The sequence below is a fragment of the Hoplias malabaricus genome, chromosome 1 (genome assembly GCF_029633855.1).
Source record: "Hoplias malabaricus isolate fHopMal1 chromosome 1, fHopMal1.hap1, whole genome shotgun sequence".
Taxonomy (NCBI): Eukaryota; Metazoa; Chordata; class Actinopteri; order Characiformes; family Erythrinidae; genus Hoplias; species Hoplias malabaricus.
This window is the reverse complement of record NC_089800.1, coordinates 20,046,764-20,070,355: the sequence shown is the minus strand read 5'-3', so window position 1 is coordinate 20,070,355 and position 23,592 is coordinate 20,046,764. Positions and strand designations below refer to the sequence as shown.

Genomic DNA, 23,592 nt, shown 5'->3' with positions numbered 1-23,592 from the left:
GTTCTCTCTGTGTCTGCGTGGGTTTCCTCCGGGTGACTGACTTTGAGGAGTGTGGTGTGTTCTCCCTGTGTCTGCGTGGGTTTCCTCCGGGTGACTGTCTGTGAGGAGTGTGGTGTGTTCTCCCCGTGTCTGCATGGGTTTCCTCCAGGTGACTGTCTGTGAGGAGTTGGTAAAAATCTCAACAATTATGAGAATCATATGAAAAACTGCACATACCGACATACCATAACTATTTTAGTGCATAATAATATTCTAAAATTGACCAAGGGATATACGTTACGTTAGCAGCCAAGGCCCAGAAAGTGGACCCATCCTCCTCTAGTCAAATTATATGTAATGCACTTTCAACATAAAACGGCATGCAGAAACCTGTCAGAGTCTGTATAGATAATGGAGGTCTTTAGTAAAGGTCCCATCAAATACACAGGAGCTGCTGCACAGGGATAGCAGGTGCCACAGATGTAAGGCGGGTAAGGGAGTGATGTATAGCTTACCTGAAGCGTGAGCCGCTTTACAGCATCCCAGGCTTGAGCAATCATTTCTTTCATCCTCTCCTCCTTAGAAACTGAGCTTGTTGCAGGCAATTGCATAACTTTCATTGGAATAGAGAGGGGACGATTCTCTATATGAAAAAAATGAAACAAAACAACTAAATAAATAAACAAATAAGTTGCAGATAGCGTAATGTTACAATTTAATACAGCGATACTAAGCATGTTAGTGGGGCATATAAACATAATAATGTTGTTAAGACATAATCACCAAGTCCAGTGTGTTTTAAATGGCAATGTGAACATCCATGTGTTCACGCATTATATGTGCACACACACATCCTATAAGCCATTGTCTTTTCAAATAAAGAATAATGAATTTCTTAATGCTATAATTCTATATTCTTATCAATGACCCAAACTCCACAAACAATCTTTTAGACTCCTCAAAGCATTTTTGATGGAGGTATGCTCTCATAACCACATTCTGAGAGAAAAGGATGTAAACAGTGACCCCATATATCAGAAAACAGAGAGTGAGTGAGTATGTGACAGGGTGAGATCTCAGTTGACGAACTAAGCTGGGAAAACTACACACTTATCCACTCAGCTGCTGCAGTGTCCTGATACAGAGGAGTGAAAGCACCAGCACATAAATACCTAAATACAGCATCATTAGAACAGCTCACAGGGGGTTAACATAATCAGAGTACTGTACAGTACTGAAGAGAGAAAAGAAAATGTATTTCAGTGTTTTGGAATTCATTTGGGTTGCTATAAGGCTCCACGGAGCAAGGGCTAGGGTTCAAGTTGCTGGCATCACGTTGGTTAGTCTCTCTACTGCACAAAGGAAATAAATCAGGACTTTACAGCTGAAGAACGAGGCCTGAGGCAAAAACTTTATTTAGCTACACAGTTAACATGTCACATAGTGTCAGTGTGTATGAGTGAGTGTGTGTTAAATAGGCACAGGCACCCTAAATCTGGGGAACCAGAAGCCATATCAGTCAAATCTGGCGTACAAGAACCAAGAATACACACCTCCCAGTGGCCAATTTGCACCCTTCCCAAAGCGACAATGTGACTTACTGTCACAAAGAGTTAAATGAGGGGTCCACCAAAGCAAGTGTGCAATACAGAGGGATGTTGAACAGCATTTTACTTAAATCATGGCCTCAAAGTTAATATAAATACAACACAATAACAGCACACGTCTGATGCACTTTATGTGTCTGTAAAATCCCTGAATGACTCTCGTCTTTGTACAGCCACTGAGCATTCAGGAATGTTCCAGATGTAGTGTATTATTATGATGTGGGGTGTTGTGTATGTGGCTACCGCTTAAGTCACACACAACCACACACCTCTGCACCCATCATGAATGTTAATGTGTGTTATATGCAGCTGCTATTTGGAAATTTCCCCGACAAACATTTGTTACGGAATTGCATTCATTTAAAAAAAAAGGAGTATTTTGTGAAACCCAGACACACACACACCCTCCACAATATGCAACTGCTGAGAATTTACTGTAACCAACAACAATGCACATTAGCACAAAATAAATTATAATCCTTAGAACTACTTTCATTAAAGACATTTTTCTTAATTTTAGTATAATTTTAAAAATTACAATTTGTAAAGTACTGAGTCCTTCAGTACACATATCTAAAGTTATAGCACAAGCCTCGAGTGTATTACTGCAATTACACCTCAGTACGTTATCGCAGTTTATCATTAGGATTTTGTTTGTTTATCAAAGTTCTGTTAGGTTAAAAGTTCCACACACATATTCAATTTTTGCCCTTTTCAACTAACTCTGGAGCTTGACCTGGTTCGGTTCCGGATTTGCGAACCTCGGTTCTCTCCAATGAGCCGGTCTGCGTTTGCACCAGTTTTCTGTCTAAACCAGGACAGCTCCAGAGCTGGAGATAAACAGATAGAGTCAGTAGAATGTCATGGTTTAACCATTGTTTACAGCGGGTCCCTATCATAGTGATATATGTGTAAACGATGCCAAGTTCTCTCTGTTAAAGTTAAAAGTGAGTATTTTGGAGTATATGTCTGGTATGAGCCGTCCTGCTGAGCTGGGGTATGACAGCAGTAGAGAAAAATAGAGGCGCCTTGACTCGAGTTGAACACAGTCACAAAAACCACACAGACATAGCAACTTCCTGTTTTATTTTACTAGCCATTTTCTTTCGTTTAAAAATCAGAAAGTGGAAAACGGGTCCTCTGCGCAATAACTTTACTCTGTTCAAAATTAGGCGTGTGAAAGGAAACCGAAAGGGTTCCCTATTGGGTAAGAAAGTCTAGGAACCCCACCACTGTCTTGTAAGCGCTGGTGACGTTGCTAGCCTTCGTGTGTTTTGCGGAGTAACACCAGAAGAGCCTTAATCAGAGTGTCATTATCGGGCCATTTTGCCATTCATGGAATGTCTCTCAGCCAATCATATTGCAGAGTTGGAACTAAATATGGTATAATATTAATTAAAACTAAAGCTGTATATGAATGTTTCGGCACCCTGGTTAAAATAAATGTTTTGATCCACCACCAAATCACTTGTTCTGTGGGGGTCCTGTAGGGGTCTTGATCACTGAAGACCAGGGTGAAAAGAAGAGAATAAATTATGCCGAGCAACAAGTACCCCAGTCCAGAAACAAGGAGGTGGTCATGATGTTATGGCTGATCGGTGCATATGCGGCCCAATGGCTAACAGTCCCGGATCACAGCATTAAAGAGGACTTGTGATGAGTTCAAGGATAAGCCCTTTTAAGGCTTGTTAGCAATGTTTAAATCATTCCACTCTCTTATACCCAATCTCTGACAGTCTTAGCGAGCTTTATGTTTGTCTAGAATTGACTGAAGAGAGGTAGAGTTTGTTAGCTTCAATGAGTGCAGCTTTATAAGTGAGGCTGACATCCTGCAGGCTCCTAGACCGCCTATCCTTCTGTGTGAGAGTGAACACTAAGTGTGGTGTTTACTGAAAGTAATGTTAAAAGTTGCTCTTAGCTGACAGCAGATCTAAACACTGCAAAAGCCATCAAGCCATATTTAACAATTAAACAAAAGACAAGGCTTCAAAAGCTCTATACTGTTCAGACACACCCATACACTTTCAGAGAGCTACATACAAATGCCCTAATGGAGGATTATGTGTGGGATAATTGCAGCAGAGTTATCTCTCATCATAACAAGCTAGAGATTAAGTGCACAATTTAAAAGTGACCCAAGTACTGCACTGACAGATCTAAAGCAACAGATGTCAACACTGATGACTCTTTCTACAGGCCCACATTTCTCTCCCCCTACATTCTAGCTCTGATTTAAACTCTCACAGGGAAACAAGGCCCTAAGACTGAGTTTTACCCAGAAAACACCAATTATGTTCAATGTGTGCGAAAGGCTGCAGTGCCAAGACCCTTTTACAGGTGTAGCTACTGTAGCTCATGGACCATAGCTACTATACACGGAATCATCACAGGATTTGGAAAACCTACCTTGTATTTACACTCACTGTCCATTTTATTAGGTCCACTGACCACACAGGAGCACTTTGCAGTTTTTCAATTACAGGCTGTAGTTCACCTGTTTCTCTGCATACTTTTATATCCCCATTTCACCCTGCTTTTTAATGATTAGGACCCCTAGAGGTCCACAGAGCAGGTGTGATGTGGTGGTGGATCATTCTCAGCGCTGCAGTGACACTGACACAGTGGTTGTGTGTTAGTTTGTGTTGTGCTGGTACGAGTGGATCAGACACAGCAGTGCTGCTAGGGTTCCTTCAGTGTCACTACAGAACAGAGAACAGGCCACCAACCAAAAATAGCCAGATGTGGGTGGCGTTCTGTGTCCACGGATGAAGGACTTGAGGACGACCAACACATGTCTGAACCTATCATATCAGTGCAATACACACTAACACACCACTGCAGCGCTGAGAATGATCCACCACCCAAATACCTGCTCTGTGAGGTGTCCTGAAGAACAGGTTGAATTGAGGATAAGACAGTATGCAGAGAAACAGGTGGACTACAGTCTGTAATTGTAGAACTACAGCGTGCTCCTATATGGTCAGTCAAAACTCCTGACTGGTATTACATGTGCTTAGGGTACCTGTGACAGTCTTGGTTTTGACTGGGCTGCTGGCATATTCTGAGGCCTGATTGGACATCTGCTTAACCAGTGGTGTACTGCCTATAGATGCTTCTTCCTCTCTCCTCTTCATCTTCACAATGGGAACCCCACTTGCTGTCTGAAACATAGGAGTGAGGAGGAGTAGGCGGTAAACAAATCACATTCATTAACTCATTAAGTCATTAAGTCATAGTCACAAACTTAAGTTTCATTTCAATAAATTTATTGTTTGTTTTAACCCAAGGGCAGACCTCAAATCAAACTTTAGAGTATGTGTCGGGGAAAAAAAAGTGCTGTGCTCTTTAAGGTATTTCTAGTCAGTCATAAGTTTCTAGTCCATTCATGTAGGGGTGGGCAATAATTCAATATCAATATATATCACAATATAATGTGTTTCTATAACAATGATATGATGTGTTAAACACATATTCAATATTACAATATACATTATTTACAGTGTCTGCCACTGAGTGACGTTCATTACAGGGCACTGTCATCAGTATATATTAGTATAAATTTAATATAAAAATATTAATATTTACAAAGCCAAGAGGTTTATGTTTGATGGTGATGTCATGTTTCTTGTTTGTTCTTAGAACATTTTTAGTGGATTTTATGTTGTTCATATCGATATCAAAATTATATCGTATCAACCAAAATTAAGAAATATATTGTGATATATTTTGGCCGTTCATCATGAACGAGTACCGTTCATCAAATGTAGAGCTGACACACAGAGAGTTGAGAGAGAGCGTGAGAACTATATATCAATAAACAGCAGACTACAACTACAAGCACAAGTGCAGGACAACGTTTAGAAAATGAACACTCAGACAGAGAAGAAATACCTGCTGTGTTTGCCTGTTGCTGCTGGGTCTCTGAGGCTGGTGCAGCAGCCAGGTGGACAGAATGGGATCCAGGTTTACAGCAATGCCTTGCATACTAATGAGCATCACAGCACCTGTAAAACACACACATCATCATCATCACCACCGTCATCATATTAGCAATACATCAACATATCACTGGATTAAGAACCCCTACCCTGTATCTACACTCACTGTCCATTTTATCCATTTTTGGAGCATGGGAGGAAACCTGAGCACCCGGAGGAAACCCACGCAGACACAGGGAGAACACACCACACTCCTCACAGACAGTCACCCGGAGGAAACCCACACAGACACAGGGAGAACACACCACACTCCTCACAGACATTCAACCGGAGAAAACCCACGCGGACACAGGGAGAACACACCACACTCCTCACAGACAGTCACCTGGAGGAAACCCACGCGGACACAGGGAGAACACACCACACTCCTCACAGACAGTCACCCGGAGGAAACCCACGCAGACACAGGGAGAACACACCACACTCCTCACAGACAGTCACCGGGAGGAAACCCACGCAGACACAGGGAGAACACACCACACTCCTCACAGACAGTCACCCGGAGGAAACCCACGCAGACACAGGGAGAACACACCACACTCCTCACAGACAGTCACCCGGAGGAAACCCACGCAGACACAGGGAGAACACACCACACTCCTCACATACAGGGATTCAAACCCACAACCTCCAGGACCTTGGACCTGTAACAGAGACACTACCTGCTGCACCACCGTGCCACTCTGATCTGAGTGAATTCATAAAATTCACAAATTAAACAAATTAAACTCCCAATCTAGTTTAATGGAACTAATTACATTATAGTTCTCAATGTCTTTCTTCTATACACACAAACAGGAAGGTCACAAATGTGCAAATCACCTCGTTGGCACAAACATACTCTGCATGCCATATGAGTGGTCAAAGCATGTCATCAGAGAGCCAAAAATAACATTTTCTTTAGAGAAATCTCTGAGGAACTTGAGACTTTTTGAGGGTTTAGCTGATTCTTAAATAATAATCTTCACCACTGGGCCTGGCCGGATCTAATGGCCCAGGAGTGCAGCCATAATCATTCCCATGCCTTTGGGATTAAGGAGAATTCTGTAGAGGCAGGCCAGAATGCCTCAGTCTTCCGATAAGAGAACACGCCATCCTACAGATGAGTTCCGAAACCTTTCAGAGGGGATTTGTGAATCTTTTACCTCAGACCCCCAAGGAGCTGCAGCACGAGGGACTAGTCAGAAAAACAGAATCAAGGATAAAGCATAGTAAGCAGCATCAAGGTCAGGAGATAAAACTGAGAGCTTTTAGCCTTTCTAACTTAGAAGGTATTTCAAGAAATGTTACGTTTCTGTGACAATTAATATCAGATACACAAAACAATTTCATATCTACACTTTCTAAGCAGCACCACTACAGCAGTTTCCTTTTTAGCACACAGACATTAGCACGGTGGTTTCCCAGACAGGGATTAAACCTAGTCAATGAGAGGTTTATGTTTGATGGTGATGTCATGTTTCTTGTTTGTTGGCAGTTTTTCAGTGGATTTTATACAGTTCATATCGATATATGAATTATATCGTATCGACTACAATTAAGAAATATATTGTGATATACATTTTGGTGTTTTTGTATCGTCCAGCCCTACTTTGTATATTGCCATCTTACAGTGAAGTTATCTCTAAAGTCTCTCTCTCTCTCTCTCTCTCTCTCTGTGTGTGTGTGAAAAGTGGGAGAAGAGGGTTGCATTGACAATCCAACACAATGGGCAGCACTTTGAAAACATTTAATATGTGGTCAGAAACTTGTAAATAACTCATGAATGAATAAAGTTAAGTTAAATGAAACTTTACGTAAAACGAAAATCAAGCACACCATTGTTTTTCTTGTGAAATTCCCAATGAGTTTGATGTGTCACATGACCCTCTTCCCATTGAAAAAAACAAAAGTAGAATCCAAAATGGCCGACTTAAAAATGGCCACCATGGTCACCACCCATCTTGAAAAGTTTCCCCCCTCCCATATACTAATGTGCCACAAACAGGAAGTTAATATCACCAACCATTCCCATTTTATTAAGGTGTATCCATATAAATGGCCCACCCTATATATATATATATATATATACAAACAACAAATAATGCCCAATCACATTATTCCAGTGTGATCCTCTGTGTGTAATTGTGTTGGTTGTCCAAATCTCTCCTCGTGGAGTCCGTATTATTTGAGGTCATCATCCAGTACCTAGTTTTAGTGGTTAATAAATAAAGATTTTAAATAAAGTGAGCTGTGCATTTAACAAATTCATGTCAATCAAGGAGAATCTGAACAAAACATTTGTTCTTCAAACTCACTCTCACCTACTAATTTACAGAAAAAAACATTATTTATATTTCTTATTGGTTTTATATTATTATTTGTTTGTGTTTAAACGTGACTGTACTTAAATATAACTTTATACAAGCAGCACGCTCACCGAGAAGGCATTAGTTTAAATATATATCATTACCTTAGGGGCCTAAAACATCTGTACAGTACTGTGTATTACTGCATACATGTGTAATCAGTCGTAGTAAACATTGTTCTACTTCAACATCTTATTACCCTAAGAGTCCTTTGTACACTGCCATAGAAGAAACATGTTTAGTTCCCCAAAGGTTCCCTAAAGGATCCTATCAATACAGTAATATACTGAAAGGCTATGATGTTAAATATTAAATATCTCTGCTTCTGGTACATTATGAGAGAAAGTAAGATAAAAAAAAAAACACAGCAAGTGTAGAAATTGAGACAGCAAGAGAAAGACTGCAAGTGTGTGTGTGTGTGTGTGTGTCCTCCTTGACACCAAGCTAAGGTTAAACCACAATCCTGAGCCTTGAAACCAACACACGCTGGCCCTGGCCCACTGTAGTCACATGGCCACATGTGATAAGGGCCAGTTCACTAAACATCATCGGCTCCATTATGATAACATAAGACTTACTTAAAAAAACAAAAAAAGTCACTCATGTACATGTAGGACATAACATAGAGAACAATTGAGGAATAAAATAAAACACAAATTAGAATTACATTACAGTGCACTGGGTAGTGGAGGAGTAAAGAGTCCAGTTGTCCATCGTCCTCCATGGCCTCTGGAGGGTCCAGGCTTTGTTCCACTACAGAGTTCATATCCTTGACCTTTTTTTTCAGAAATGTACCCTAATTTACTTGCCACAATGGACCTTTTGGAAAGGTGTACAAACTCCCCCAAAAGTGTTTCACTGCTGTGCTCCCAGTACAGCTCTGAATCCAACAGATAGCTAGTTTTAATCTTTCTTTTTAAGTTAAAAGTGTTTAAGTTTATGGTGATGTTTTTCTTACACCACTAAACAAGACCACCCTACTGCCCTCTGTAAACCCTCCACCGTTTCCTTCACTGATGCAGCTCAGTTTTACACCTCTCATTACTAGTGGTGTCAATCGATTTAAAAACATTCAAGTTAATCACAATGACATTCTGTGATTAATTGCAAGTTAAAATGCTAGTATTTCCTTGTTTTTTTTTGTCATTTTTGGGGAAGGAAGATGTAGCAAATAAATGTGTAGATTGACAAACTGGTTGGAGAAAACCATCCATTTTACTTAATTATAATATTTTTATTTATAATACAGTTTCAGTGATTTTGAATTTGCATTTGCATCTCACACATTGTTGAGTAAAGGTTTCAGGGAGAGAGTTGATATATATATATATATATAAAAAATAGAGAGAGAGAGAGAGAGAGAGTGCGAGGGGGGGGTGGTTATGAGATTTAATACATGTTTATTTCAGCATAAAAATTATGTAATCTACATATTGAAGGGAGTTTTGGCCAAGTTTGTTAAAATTATTCATTTGCATTAAAATAAATGAATGCGTTAAACTCTCCAGATTATTCAGGTGTTAATGGGTCAAAGTTGAGAGCGCTACTCGCATTTGAACACTGCACAAAGTTGTGCAATGAGCACCTCTGACCTGCAAAGACTTGACCATAGGCAGTGAACCACTCTTGGGGCTTACTGTTGTATGTCAAGCTGTAAAAGCCTGACAGGCACTGTGGGGTCTGGAGGTCGGTCTCCGGCTATAGGGGTTTATAGTCAGTCATTGCCTGTGAGGTCTGATGGACAGTCATTAGCTGTAGGGGCTAAAGGAGGAGTTGATGTAGTCTGTCACATTTTGTCTGCTCTGAAGTCGTTATAGAACACCTCTCAGTCTGTGGTTTCGAGTCAAAAAGTGAAAGTCATAGTGCAACCATAATAAAAATACACAATGTAACGATGAAAAAAAAAAAGAAGTAGATGTGTTTCATGGCATTAAAAATGGGCGAAAACGGTGTCCTTTAAATTTATTTGTATTTAAATGAACAGTATTATCGGTGCTAATCCGGTCCCAGTGTGGAAATCTCCTGAATGATCTGATGACCCAAACTAACCTGGAAACACGTGAACACATCTCGCAAGAAGCCAAGCCGTTCTTTGTCAATATTAATATTAAAGTAAGTTTAAAACATATTTAACTGCCAGCAGCACCCTGTAATGAACGTCAGTCAGTGACCGATGTTGTAAATTGTGTATACTGAAATATTAAAAATGTGTTGTTATTTAAACATTTTATATTGCAATACTGACAGTGATTTATTGTCCAGGACGATGTGAACCAAAAGGAAAATAATCTGAAGAATCATAGGCTGTAAAGTTCTGTCTAAGAAACCCACTATAGTTTCTGTAAACTGTGGAAAAGATATTAAAAAAAAAGTGAAAAAATCTCAAACCAGAGCACTGTGAAAAATTGGTGACGTTCTGCTGGCACATGTTCTTCCTACTAACATTTAAGGGCTTTATTTGGTTTGTTTGTATTTTGTTTATGTTTTTTAAGCATGACATTCATCTGCATCCTTCTATTCACATACAAGATAAATGTGAAGAGCTGTGACTTTAAAATTAAAAAGTTGTTCTCTAATAGGATACTGCAGAGGAGATATAAGGAGAGATCACTGACCCATGATCAAAACACACTTGTGGATTCATGATATTGCGAATCATGAATATTAACTTTAGGGTTATTCTTTTCGTTTGGACTTATTTTTAATACCCTGGTAGTAATGGTTTTGACCAGATTCAATTAGCTAAAGGCCTTAGTGACTGAAGATATTTGATTAAACCATGGAAAACAGCATCTGGAGATCCTTCGTCATTATGAGATGAGCTCTAGAGCAGTCCGCTGAAGACACTGCGTCCTTGAACAGGCACCACGGGGGGATGTAAAAGTGTGTGTGGGGAACACACACTTACTCTTCTCCCAACAGAGCAGTTGCCATAACGTCACTTACATTCACTCTAAGTAATGCCATATTAAAGACGTTTAACAATTTACAGCTAATGGGTTCAGGCTGAGGAAAGAGAGGGAGTGGGAGGAGAGACAGAGAGAGAGTGTGGAATGTCTGTCTATAATCAGAAGGAACATAATCCCTAAGAGGCAAATCCAGAGGTAAATCTAGCAAAGCAAAATGACAAAAACAGCTTAAACTAAATCAAATCAAAATGTTAACATGGACAGCGATAACTACAAAATGTAACCAGCAATTAATGTAATTCAAACAACATTAAACAAATTAATGTCTAGGAGCTGTCGTTCCTAATTAGTCGTATTAACTGTTGCTAGGGTCAGTTATTTAAACCCACAGGAGTTGAGCAATTTCACACACACACACACACACACAGGACCTTGATTTTTTTACCTGGGAATATTTTCAAGAGAATAACATTTAACGTAGGTCTTCTGTTAACTGTCTTCAATGACTGGGAGTCTCCATACACTCAAAGAATGAAAATGACTGGAGCTTTCCACTGATGGACACATGATTCAGCTACAAGAGTGTCCTCGCAAGACTGTGGGCTACGAGTCTCATACACAGCAATAAAACAGTAAACTGAACAGGTCTGATAGGTCCTCATTAGACTGCTTATTAATCTCTCTGTTTGATTGTAGAAGAGAAACATGCAGCTCATCAGAGGTATGCAGCACAATCTACAAAAGGAGGACTTGGTTAGGATTTACACAAGGCCCTTCTGACTCTCCTGAGACTGTAAAAAAGATCGCAGCATATTGTGCAGAGGAGAAAAGGTAATGAAATCAGAGACGTGTATCAGTTAACGTAATAATGGTGTATGTTATGTTTTGTCTACGGCAGTTAACACGCAGATATTTCCTTGTATTTTTGGGAGGGAGATAAACGTGAAGTGTGATGACGTTTTATTTATATCATGATCGTTTCTTAATTTTAGTCGATACAATATAATTCCACTATAAAATCCAATTGCAAAGGAACGAGAATTAAATATAATGTAAAATGACACCAAGCAAATACGTATTAATGCGTATGTAATCTTTAAAACTTTATAAAGAATACAACTATAAACAGGGCAGTTGTTGGTGGCACTAATGACTAGAGACTTCATTTTAGTCACAATTCTGACATTCACTGTTGGCCCACTGTAGGGTTAAGGCTTCAACGGCTAGCGGAGGGTTATTTTGTAGGGGACCACTGTTAGGTGAGGTTTGATTCTTTAGAGCTGAAGGGCCTCAGATAAAGAGCTTCCTGAGCAGCCCAATTTGTCAACACAACCAGTAGTGAGCAGGGTGGACTTGAGTGCCTCTTTACCCTCTGAGAACCCCCTTTTATCTTATGCTTGTATATGCTCAGAGGAAGGAGTAAAAGCAGTGTGTATATGTGCGAGCTGTTAGAGTGTGTGTTTATGGGAGTTAGCCTGATGGGTTCCTACAATACAGAAAAGGATTTGTACCACCCATGAACACAAGGGCAAGCCTTCAGAGTGAGGATGCAGAAGCTTTTACAACTACTGTGCTGCACAATGCCACACACAGTGTGCGTACAAACATGTGTCAAGCACATAAAGTGATATGATCCAAATGTACACGGATGTATGAGGATATGACGCAATAAGAGCCATTGCTTTGTGTGGAATTGTTTTAATTACTTTAATGTTCCTTACCAAAAATATTATCATATGAAACACAAAGCCTTCCTAAAACGTACAGAAAAATGAGAACACTTGAGGATGGATTTTGGCTGGAAAGCTGACTGCGGAAACAGCTGGCTATGTAGGCAGTGGCTAAAAAGGCTGCGCACACCTGCAATATCTGAAAGTGTCTACCACCCCTTTCCTCCATGATGAGAGATGGCCTTGTTTACAAGGCCACATCAAAGCTCTCTGGACAGTGAACTCCTTATCTTCAACTTTCATTATCATCAGATTGATGTTTAACACCCTTCAACATCACACAGCGGCAGGGAAAGACCACAAGCAAAACAAAGAGTAGGGGGGTGTTATACAAGGCCAGAGTGAAAAGTCTGACTTTCTATCCCACCCTGACTCAAAAGGCGCTTTTACACTGCGCTGTATCTAATGCAGCAAAAACACCATCTCTAATGGGAAACGTGGTCTTTGGAAACTAAAATTATGACGGCTGGAAGGTTAAGCGCCGGTTACTGGTCATGTATTCACACATTGTTTTTAGGACTCTGCAAAGCAGTAGTGTTTATTCTTTCCTTATAGCTCCGTCCGGCTCTCACTGTTTTCTTACATCAGCCACAACTCCAATGAGTGTTTGAGGCTTTTCAAAAGTCCATGGCTTCATTGCACAAGATGTTGTTGTGCATAGGATTTATTAAAAAAAAGTGATCTCTTCTGTAGTTGGGAAATTTTACAAGAAGCTAATCTGTGCTGGAGGTCTGTATTTTACTATGTAGTCAAGTCTCTCTGGTCAATCAGCGCTTTGCAAGGTTTACATGTCAAGTGTAGTCCCTACTTACATAATAGACATAATAGCTTTCTGCGTAATAAAACATAATGATTGCAAAACAATAAGGCCATTTAGTATTTAGAAGCCTGGGAAACACTATCACTGTAAACTGCACATATATATGAACCAAAAGGAACGGCTCCTTTTATGAGTACTATGCCTTTGTGTATTCTGATGAGAAATTGGCACACAGGCAAACCATTCGTTAATTAATTGATCAATAAACAACAAGAAACTTTAAAGGAATTATTCCATAAGTGCTAGATTTTCTTTAAACACATTTTTGGATTTCTTAACCACTGTTGGATATTAAATCTGAAAGAGTGGAATGATTAAAGATGGAGAGACAGAGAGGGAAGAAAAAAAAAACCCAAAAACATATGTTATTGGTAGGGAGAAAAAAAAGTAAGAGGAGATATACATGAGATAACAGAGAATCCTGGCTCACCCGCTGCTGAACTGCAGCAGTATCTCGATATGGCTGATTGTATCTCCTAGCATTAGATACTCCCTGACCAACCACCCACCCAATCTCTCATAATCTCAGAGATGGTGGGCCTCCAGGTGGGCCTCCAGGCGGTCCCAGAAAGGCCATGAGGGGGTTAATCAAGCCCCCCACATATATTTCACAAAAAATAAATAAAAATTTGGTGACAAATTGGTGAGCATACTCTCAGGCACTGTGTGTTCAGAGGATCTTCCTCTCCGCAGAATACTGGTCAAAGCAGGCAATAACACAAGCAACAACTATTCCTGAATATAACTGAAAACAACTGCACAAATTCTCTGATCCAGAACATATCCAGATGCTGATCAACATAAAGTACAATGCAAATATTACACCAGCCGTCAACTCATTATATACTATTACTTTTTAATAATGCAGGTCTAATTTGTTTGTGGACGGCACGGTGGAGTGTGGTGTGTTCTCCCTGTGTCTGCATGGGTTTCTTCCAGGTGACTGTCTGTGAGGAGTGTGGTATTCTCCCTGTGTCTCTGGGGGTTTCCTCCGGGTGACTGTCTGTGAGGAGTGTGGTGTGTTCTCCCTGTGTCTACGTGGGTTTCCTCCGGGTGACTGTCTGTAAGGAGTGTGGTGCGTTTTCCCTGTGTCTGCGTGGGTTTCCTCCAGGTGTGCTGGTTTCCTCCCACGCTCCAAAAACACACGTTGGTAGGTGGATTGGCGACTCAAAAGTGTCCGTAGGTGTGTGTTTGTGTCGCCCTGTGAAGGACTGGTGTATTCCTGCCTTGCGCTCAATGATTCCAGGTAGGCTCTGGACCCACTGCGACCCTGAACTGGATAAGTGGTTACAGATGAACGAATGACTGAATTAATTAATTAATTAATAGTTTGGTTGGTTTTTCTAACCATGTCCATTTCCCCCCCAAAAAAGTCATATATATTTATTCCTATTCCATTAATATTCAACATACTGTTGGGTAAATGAATGAATGAATGAATGAATGAATGATAGATAAACAGATAGATGTGTACTTATTGTCACTCAAAAAATGTACATGTAATTGGTCACCCAAAATTTGCATAGAGTGATTAATACAGGAAAATAACTTAATTAGATGCATGTTGCCCATCTGTCAAACTGCTTTTAAAAGAATCATATATTCTAGGGCTTTTAAACATAGGGTTATATTAAGTGAGCCTTTGACACTGCAACCATACCTACATGGTGTAATCAGAGCTGCTTTGTGCATCTAAAACATCTCCAGTGAAACTGAAATTTGTTGGACTAAACACAGGTGCACTATTTTTTCAAGTGTGCACAACACCATCACAGTGATTTTTAATATTGGGAGCTATATAACAAATTAGCAAATACTGACATGAGTGGCTGTGTGTGTTCAGCTAAGAGAAGAGGAGGTGAGGTAAGAAGGGCTGTGATTGCTGGGAGGTGTAATCACTCCTGAACAGTTCTCTGAGTTATAACACTGAAAGGAGAAGGTCAGCCAGCTTAAATCACTATACACTCAGGAAAACATCTCAGCTTTGAATTTACAAGGTTAAAAATGAAGACTGGACTTCAGTGTCAGGTCCAGTGAAGACAGCCGTGAAATACTACTGCAATTACAAAATGCTTGCTTTGACTGTTACTGGTGACAGGCTCTTTGGTTCATGGTGTTATTTATGATTTAATTTTACAAGCAATATTCACAATGAGCAAAGCTATGAAATTTATTTTTTAAAAGAGGAAGTTAAAACTGAGTTTGAACCTAAATACAGTGAACTAAATCATATTCATTAATACGTTCATACTTGTTTACTGAACAACATTCAGAGGATGTTAAGCCTGTCTGTGCTCCGCTCCGCCAAGATCTTCACTCATACAAGTATCACAGGCAAAAACAGATTTAGTTACTGTGTCTGTAGAAGGTAGAAGCTGCTGGGCTCAGACACTGTAAAACTAACACAAACAATACACGATGCAATGGGTAAAAAGAAGCTGCATGCTCAAGGGTCAGGTTAAGAACTGAGCTATGGTGCGTTTAACAGATCACTGACGGTTAATATTTACTCGGGGAGGTCTCAGTGCTGGACGTTTTCTGGTGGGTGAAGCAGTTAAACAGAGCCAGATATTCCAGAGAATAGTACACACATACACTCTCATTCCCCCACTCGCTCTCTCATACACACACCCACACACACATGAAAATCTAAACGTTTCCCAATTTCCCTAAAACATTGATGTGTATGTGTGTCAGAGAGAGAGAGAGACTCATAAAGCACGACTGCTATGCTGGTCTTATTGAGTGGCCTCAATAACAGATCCCTGCTTCACTGGTTCCTAACAAGCTAAAAACCACATAGAAAAAGAAAAATGCATCAAAGTTACTGAATTTTAACTCTCTCTCCATCCTCTTCCAACACGCACAATCTACATGTTAGACGTATTTTGGGTTTCTTGAGGGTATGAGAACGCATGGCTCTGAACAGATGCCCTTACTGAGCAGTAGGGGTGCAATAAATAATAATAGTATAACAAAAAGGTAAAAAATAAAAAGAAAATAGATTTTATATAGTGCCTCTTTCATACCCGAGGTAGCTTTACAGCTCAAGAAAAAATACAAAAAAAAAAAAACAAACAGAACAAAAAGAGTACAAAACAACACAATTAGCAGAGGTGAGAGTACATATTCTGCCAATGAGCCACACCCTTGGTCAATTTTAGCAGCAGCTAGCAGCAGTGAATGCAGGCTGCTGCCTTAACATTAGCATCAGCTTGCAGGAGTGTTAGCAGATACTTAGAAACAGGGCAGCAAGGATGACAACAAGGTCCTTCAGTCAATATTAGCAAAAGGTAGCAGCAATAATAACAGGCTCCCTAAGTTGACATTAGTATCAACTAACAGGAGTGTTAGCAGGCCCCTAGCCACTTGTTAGTAGTGATGACAAAAGACTCCCTCAGTTGACAACGTTAGCAGCAGCTAGCAGAACAGTCAGCGATCTGCTAGCCACCAGACAGCCTTGCTCTGTCAACAGTAGCAGAAGAGAAAACTGTTCACTAGCAGGCCACCAGCCACCAAGTGATGGTAACAGGCTGCCTCTGCAAATAGCCCCAGCAGATAGAAGCAGTGTTAGCAAACAGGGAGCTGTTGAACAGCAGCAAAGAAATCGGGTCAGCAGACCCAGTCTGCTGTACTGGTGATAGTAGCTAAGCGCTAAATAGTGACATAGAATCTAAAACCAATGATCAAATTATACCCGTTATTTAAACTGACAACCAGTTGGTGACATCATCACATGTTGGTGACATTATCACATGCATACCCTACTCAGAATGGGCTGATATGGGCATTATGGCTTAATGGAGTGTAGTGAACAATGTGAACTGCAACATTTGCAAAACTGGCCTTGCCTTGTACTGGACAGCATCAGTTATGCTGGAACATGGAAACCTGGCTGATTTTCTGAATGGTAAAGACTTATCTCAGTAATCAGTTAGTTAGCAAATGTTACATGATGTTCTGGGCTGAACTGTTTTCTAACTTAAAATATGTTTTCTCTTGCTAAAGAAACTGTTAATAGTTAAAAAAAAATCCAATGGACTTTGGAATGGAAACAGCGTTAAAATTGAATCAAAAGACATATTTCTAAATGTATCATTTATTGTTAGTAACGGTAACTTTAAAGACTAGCTAAATATCTATTTAGTCACATGAACAGCACACATTTTACTATAAATACATTCATTAATTGCAGCCCTACTTAGCAGTAATAATCTGGCACATGAAAGCTTTGAAAGCATCAATGAGCAAACCAGCCTTATCTAGAAACACTAGATTTAACCTCAAAAATGTTTATTCTTTATCAGTGCTAGCCAGTGCAATGACTTCTAAGTCATCTAAAACTAAAAGTCAAAGTTAATATAATCAAGCATGCACTCACCCTTCCTTCTCTCTGTCATACACTTTTCCCTGAACTTCTGCATTCCAGTGACTAGCTGCCACATGGGGGCAGTGGTTTCACAAGTAACAAAAAAAAATAAGTCACACTCTCCCATGTAAAAACTACTGTCTGAAAGGACAGCTGTACGAAAAGGAAGCAAAGCAGCAGATAGAAAAGATCAACAGAGATGCACTGATCTAATACAACCTGCATTAACCCCTTATTACTCTTTGTCTCTGTTTTCACATACACACAACTTTCCAAAACCTTTCCTCTGTCTTCATGTGCTCAGTCTTGCCATCACCCTTTGCCCTTCCAAATATTCTACCGCTATCTACTCCCCCTCTTTGTTCCATTTCAGTGCCTTTAAAAAAAACAGCATGTTCACCAAAGGCTCGGCCCTAATCTCTGTCTGGATTGGCCTTCATTTCATTGCTGTAAGCACATAATCTAAGGAAGGCCATACAAATACACACATGTATACCACGTGGCTGCCTACACAGTCAATCTGAAGTCATTAAGATATCAGGCAAATGTTAAACATCTGTTTTTACCTTAGTTTAGCCTTGTCACATCGTAAATTATTTAACTCCGTACCGTTTAGCTTGGAAGCAGACAGTTTGTGAAGGGTAATAATAATAATAATAATAATAATAATAATAATAATAATACACTAAATATTTTATGACATTAAATCTCAACAGTCTATATAACTGTTTCATTTATGCCACATTTTTAAGAGGCGTAACTGTGTGGCATGTCTTAGCTGCAGAAGTCTTCTGATTCTTTCTTCTTTGAACCATACAGATAAACTTACGGGTCCACCACATGCAGACACTGAATAGTCTGCATATTCTGATGACATTTTTTAAAATAAACATAAAATAAACAATGACTATCTAAGTCTACATTCACTTTTTATAAATACACACAGTGTCTCAGTATGTACAGTAGTAAGACAGATCTGCAGCCTCCTACTCCGTCACAGCCTCCTGTTGTGCATTTCTGCACTGCAGTTCTGCACACTTCAAACCAGCCCAGCAATTACTCATAAGCAATGCAGTAAAAACCACACCACAACCCGCCACATTCTGTTACCCCAGAGGTCGTAAAGCATCCAGGTCAACCCCAACACAAAGGCTCTTTACTGCGGGTTTAGTGTGTTTGGTGGATCTGTTCACAACTGAACTGGCTTATAACTCACTCACTAAGGGATTTGCACAACATACTCATTCACATTTAGGAGCTGTTCCATAAGGGGGTGCTATTATGCTTCAATGATACTTCATGTCATTTTTCAAATCAAAAGCAATGTCTGTGATTGTGGGGAATAGCTGTTCTCTCTGGTAAAATATGGCTGTATTTGGCTGAAGTTTTAAATGCACTCAATAGAAACTCATTTGTTACTTGAGTTGTTTCATTTTGTAGCACTTTCTTTCTGTGTTTACTTTCATGCAGTTAGTCATCTACTACACTAAGGCATAGTAAACAAATTCGATTGGTCTCGAGCACACAGACTGAGGAGCTAGCAAATGGTGGTATTTTATTATTTTTTCTTAAAATCGTGAATGTTGCCTATTATAAGGACAGAACGGTGGCACAGCAGGTAGTGTTGCTATCACACAGCTCCAGGTACCTGGAGGTTGTGTGTTTGAGTCCCGCTCTGACTGTCTGTGAGGAGTGTGATGTGTTCTCTCTGTGTCTGCGTGGGTTTCCTCCGGGTGACTGTCTGTGAGGAGTGTGGTGTGTTCTCCCTGTGTCTGCGTGGGTTTCCTCCAGGTGACTGTCGGTGAGGAGTGTGGTGTGTTCTCCTTGTGTCTGCGTGGGTTTCCTCCGGGTGACTGTCTGTGAGCAGTGTGGTGTGTTCTCCCTGTGTCTGCATGTGTTTCCTCCGGGTGACTGTCTGTGAGCAGTGTGCTGTGTTCTCCCTGTGTCTGTGGGGGTTTCCTCCGGGTGATCCGGTTTCCTCCCACGTTCCAAAAACACACGTTTGTAGGTGGATTGGTGACTCAAAGTGTCCGTAGGTGTGAGTGTGTGTCGCCCTGTGAAGGACTGGCGCCCCCTCAAGGGTGTAATCCTGCCTTAGGCTCCAGAACCACCGCAACCCTGAACTGGATAAGGCTTACAGACAATGAATGAATGAATGTTGCCTTTAAGTGCTGGTTCATGCTGTTCAGTGTTGTGGTTCTGTAGAGTTTGTGTACTGGGTATTCTGCTCTAACTTATCCAACCCTCTATAGCACAGTAGAAAACCAGATGCTCTTCTAACAAACATATTCTGAAGTTGAGAGGCAGGATCTGATATGGAAACTGACAGTTTAATTCATGGATTCTCTCTGACATCCTGCTGAACAAAACACGGGACTCTATGAAACACACACACACACACACACACACACTGACACAGACACAACCACCCCCACTAAAAACATAAATGACTAGCCTTTAAAGTTTCCATTACTCTCCATTCCTCACAGCAGAAATGTTCTGCTTTCAGTAGGAAAAGATGAAAAGACTCCAGATAACTACGCCCAGGTAGAGTAATTACACAGAGAGAAGCTGCAGAAGCAGTCAGAAGCACAAGTTTTATTGCTGGCACAACTGAGGAACCTCCCATGTCCTTGCTTTCTGAGCTGTTACATCAATCTAGCATCCAGTGTAGAGGGTGAGATAGGGAGGATATCCCACTCCTGGGAGGGGATGGGAGCAGGGATGACTATAGCAACAGACAAAGAGCAAGTAACTCCTCAGAGGAACATGCAGACCCTCCCCAGCACCCATCTCTCAACAGCAACCTACCTACTGACCTTATCAAACCTGTATGGCTTTAGCGTGCACGCACACAAACACACAGAGAGAGAGAGAGAGAGAGAGAGAGAGAGAGAGAGAGAGAACTTAAATTCCTCTCTTATTCCTCAATTCCGTGATTCTGTCTGTTTTCCGCATCCCAGAAATCATAGGGACTTTTTTTTTATATTGTACAGCTCCAGTAAAAGGGTTTTTTTCTGAAGCACAGAAATACACAAATAATGTGGTGTTCACATGATTGTGTCACATATATTTAGAATGAGTTTATTACTTTAATGATTATTTAGCTGTTTTTTTCTTATGCTTATTATTGTGTAATTATTATCTTCTTTAGACAGAGATTTATTCATTCGTGGGATTTTTCTACATGTTTATGCTGTCCCGCTCTCTGTGTCACAGGATTGGTTAAACACAGTTCTACACAGGACACTGACGCTTAGTCCCACGCCGCAAGGTATTGTGATGCTTGCAGGACTCGCAAAACCTGCCACAATACCGTTTAGACTTTTATTGTGATTCTACAGTTTGTTTGGCCATGGGTGCCAGATCTTGAGGTGTTGTTGCACCCAAACTCTGGAATAAGCTCCTGCAGAGACATCTCCTACATGTCAGCTTTCAAATCACAGTTAAAGTCCCAGCTGTTCCCTGTGCCCTATCCGTTTTGCTAAATAAGGCCCCAAAGCTGTGCATTTTTTTTTTGTTCTTTTTGTTTAATAGTCGGTTAGTGTTTATTACTCTCATATATGTTTACCTGTCCTTTTCCCTTTCTGCCCTGATGTTATGTCTGTGTCTGTAGGTATCCATGCTTTTGTAAGGGACTAGTTGCGGGGGGTGCTCCATCACTCCCCAAATGGACCACATTCTCAGCCCATCTAGGTTAAGAAAGGGCAAAAGTTTAACAACAAGAGAGACACACAGAGTGGTAAATCACCTACCACTCCTTCACCCCACACTTCATACACACAGTCTGAGCTTTAGCCTACTCATTCATCAGCAGGACAGCCTACAGAGCACAGCAGATTCACCACTCTTCACCAGTTCTGTCTGCGTGAAAAAAAAAGGAAAGGAAAGAAGAAGAAGAAAAAAGACATCTTTCTTCCCGCCACAACTTCTCTCTCTCTCTCTCTAGTAGTCAGTGGGTTACTCTGTTGCCCATTTGGGTGTCTGGGTGCCCAGGGCAAAACAGACCTCTTAAGGCCCAAATAGCTACCTGCTGCTTCTGCACACGCCACCTGTGTTCACTGAGACACCACACACAGAGACACATTAACACACATACACAAGTAATGCTACCGATTTACACAAAGGAATGAAAGGAATCAAAGCCTTCTTTTTCTCTCTTTTTTGCACCATATATCAGTGAACATCCTTTTGCATTGCTGTAGGTTAGAAGCAGCCTGCAGAGGTAGAAGAAAAAATAAGTGCTTGATTTGAGCAATCACTGGATTAGGAACCCCTACCCTGAATCTGCACTCACTGTCCATTCTCTCAGCTCCACTGACCACACAGGAGCACTCTGCAGTTCTGCAGTTACAGACTGTCCCCCTGTTCTTCAGCGCTCAGGACCCCCACAGAGCAGGTGTGATGTGGAGGTGGATCACTCTCAGCGCTGCAGTGACACTGACGTGGTGGTGGTGTGTTTGAGTGTTGTGGATCAGACACAGCAGTGCTGCTCGTGTTTTTTGGTTTTATTTTTTGGTGCTTTTGCTCGTGTTTTTGGTACTGGTTTAATTTTTAAGGCAGCTTAGTGATGGAACATAAATAAGCAGCTTTTGATTTGTTTTTTTTTTTTAATATACATATATTCCATTAGAACATGACTTGGCACTCACCTGCTTCCGAATACGGTCCAAGGAGGACTGTGGCATGATGCAGCGTATATTTCTACAGGGGATGAGGCAATGCTGATCATTTGGCTTGGCTACTAACTCTCTGAGACTGGCTGGAATAAGTCATCAACATTCGTTTCCAGAAACACGACGATAAAATGGAACTACAGATTACGAAGCCAGGGCCAGAGAGCAGACCCTTTGACTCTACCAGATTATGATGCTCTTCTATGTACCGAGCTGTACTTAAAGCCTCAGAGACTTGCACCATTCAGTGAAAAACAAACTCATTAAAGCAGCCTTGTGTTTGAAGAGAAAGACAAAGAGAGAGACAGATTTGTGCACACTCCTTCTCAAAGCCATAGTCAGACATTAGACATGAAACAGTATGGAATATTTATATCATTATCATTAAAAAGATCAAAAAGTACTTATACACACAAACTATTTCACAGTGTTTGATATTATATAACAAAAATGAGCAGAGCACTCTGTATACTCATTTAAATAAAGTTGAAACAAAAATAGACCTAAATGAAGAATACATTTCACACTCGTTTTTTCTGACTTCTTTACGACTTCTGTAAAGCTGTAAAAATCATGAGATTAAGCTCGTAATTGTTATATTAAGTTTTGTTTAACAGATAATCAACAATCATAAACGTCATTTTGGTTGTTTTTTGTGGAAATATATCTGCTACAGAGATTTCAAGAGGGATATTCATTTCAAATGGCTCATAGCGCACATAACAGTGAGATGAGACTGGGCACCACACCTTGGCTCTGTCTCTACGCCACGTTTCTCCCGATTCAAAACAACCCCATGTTACGTGAAGGGCTGGAAGTCTGCAGTAATTATTATTAAAAGACTATCACTAACTGGTTTTACAGTGGAACCAGTAACCGGGTCATGTCTAGTCAGCACAATTCTAATATTCCTGCCCACAGTCTCAGTAGGGGAAGGCTCTAGTACTTGGTATGATATTATACTCCCATCCCTCCCTCCCGTTCATCTTCATCACTGCCACCATGTCCCTACTCCGCAGTCGGGAGAATTCCTTGGTGGAAGAGTGTCACATTCCATCTCAGTGTGGCTCAAGCTTCCACATTCCTCCAGAGTGATTCCACTAATTACACACCTCTTATTCCTGGAGAACTGTGAGAAATCCCCCTCTAACCCTCA

At 40.6% G+C, this 23,592-nt stretch overlaps 1 protein-coding gene across 6 annotated transcripts in view; it reads right to left on the bottom strand.

Moving 5' to 3' along the window:
• The window catches only part of LOC136695523 (intermembrane lipid transfer protein VPS13B-like), a 175,053-nt gene that overhangs the window by 88,120 nt on the left and 63,341 nt on the right, over nucleotides 1-23,592 (bottom strand). For all 6 annotated transcript variants that reach the window (XM_066669991.1, XM_066669683.1, XM_066669758.1 and 3 more), the window contains exons 20-22: nucleotides 5,478-5,590; nucleotides 4,609-4,747; nucleotides 495-622 (exon numbers count right to left, since the gene is read on the bottom strand). In XM_066669991.1, coding sequence (XP_066526088.1) covers nucleotides 495-622; nucleotides 4,609-4,747; nucleotides 5,478-5,590 — 380 coding nt within the window. The remainder of the gene's footprint in view (nucleotides 1-494; nucleotides 623-4,608; nucleotides 4,748-5,477; nucleotides 5,591-23,592) is intronic.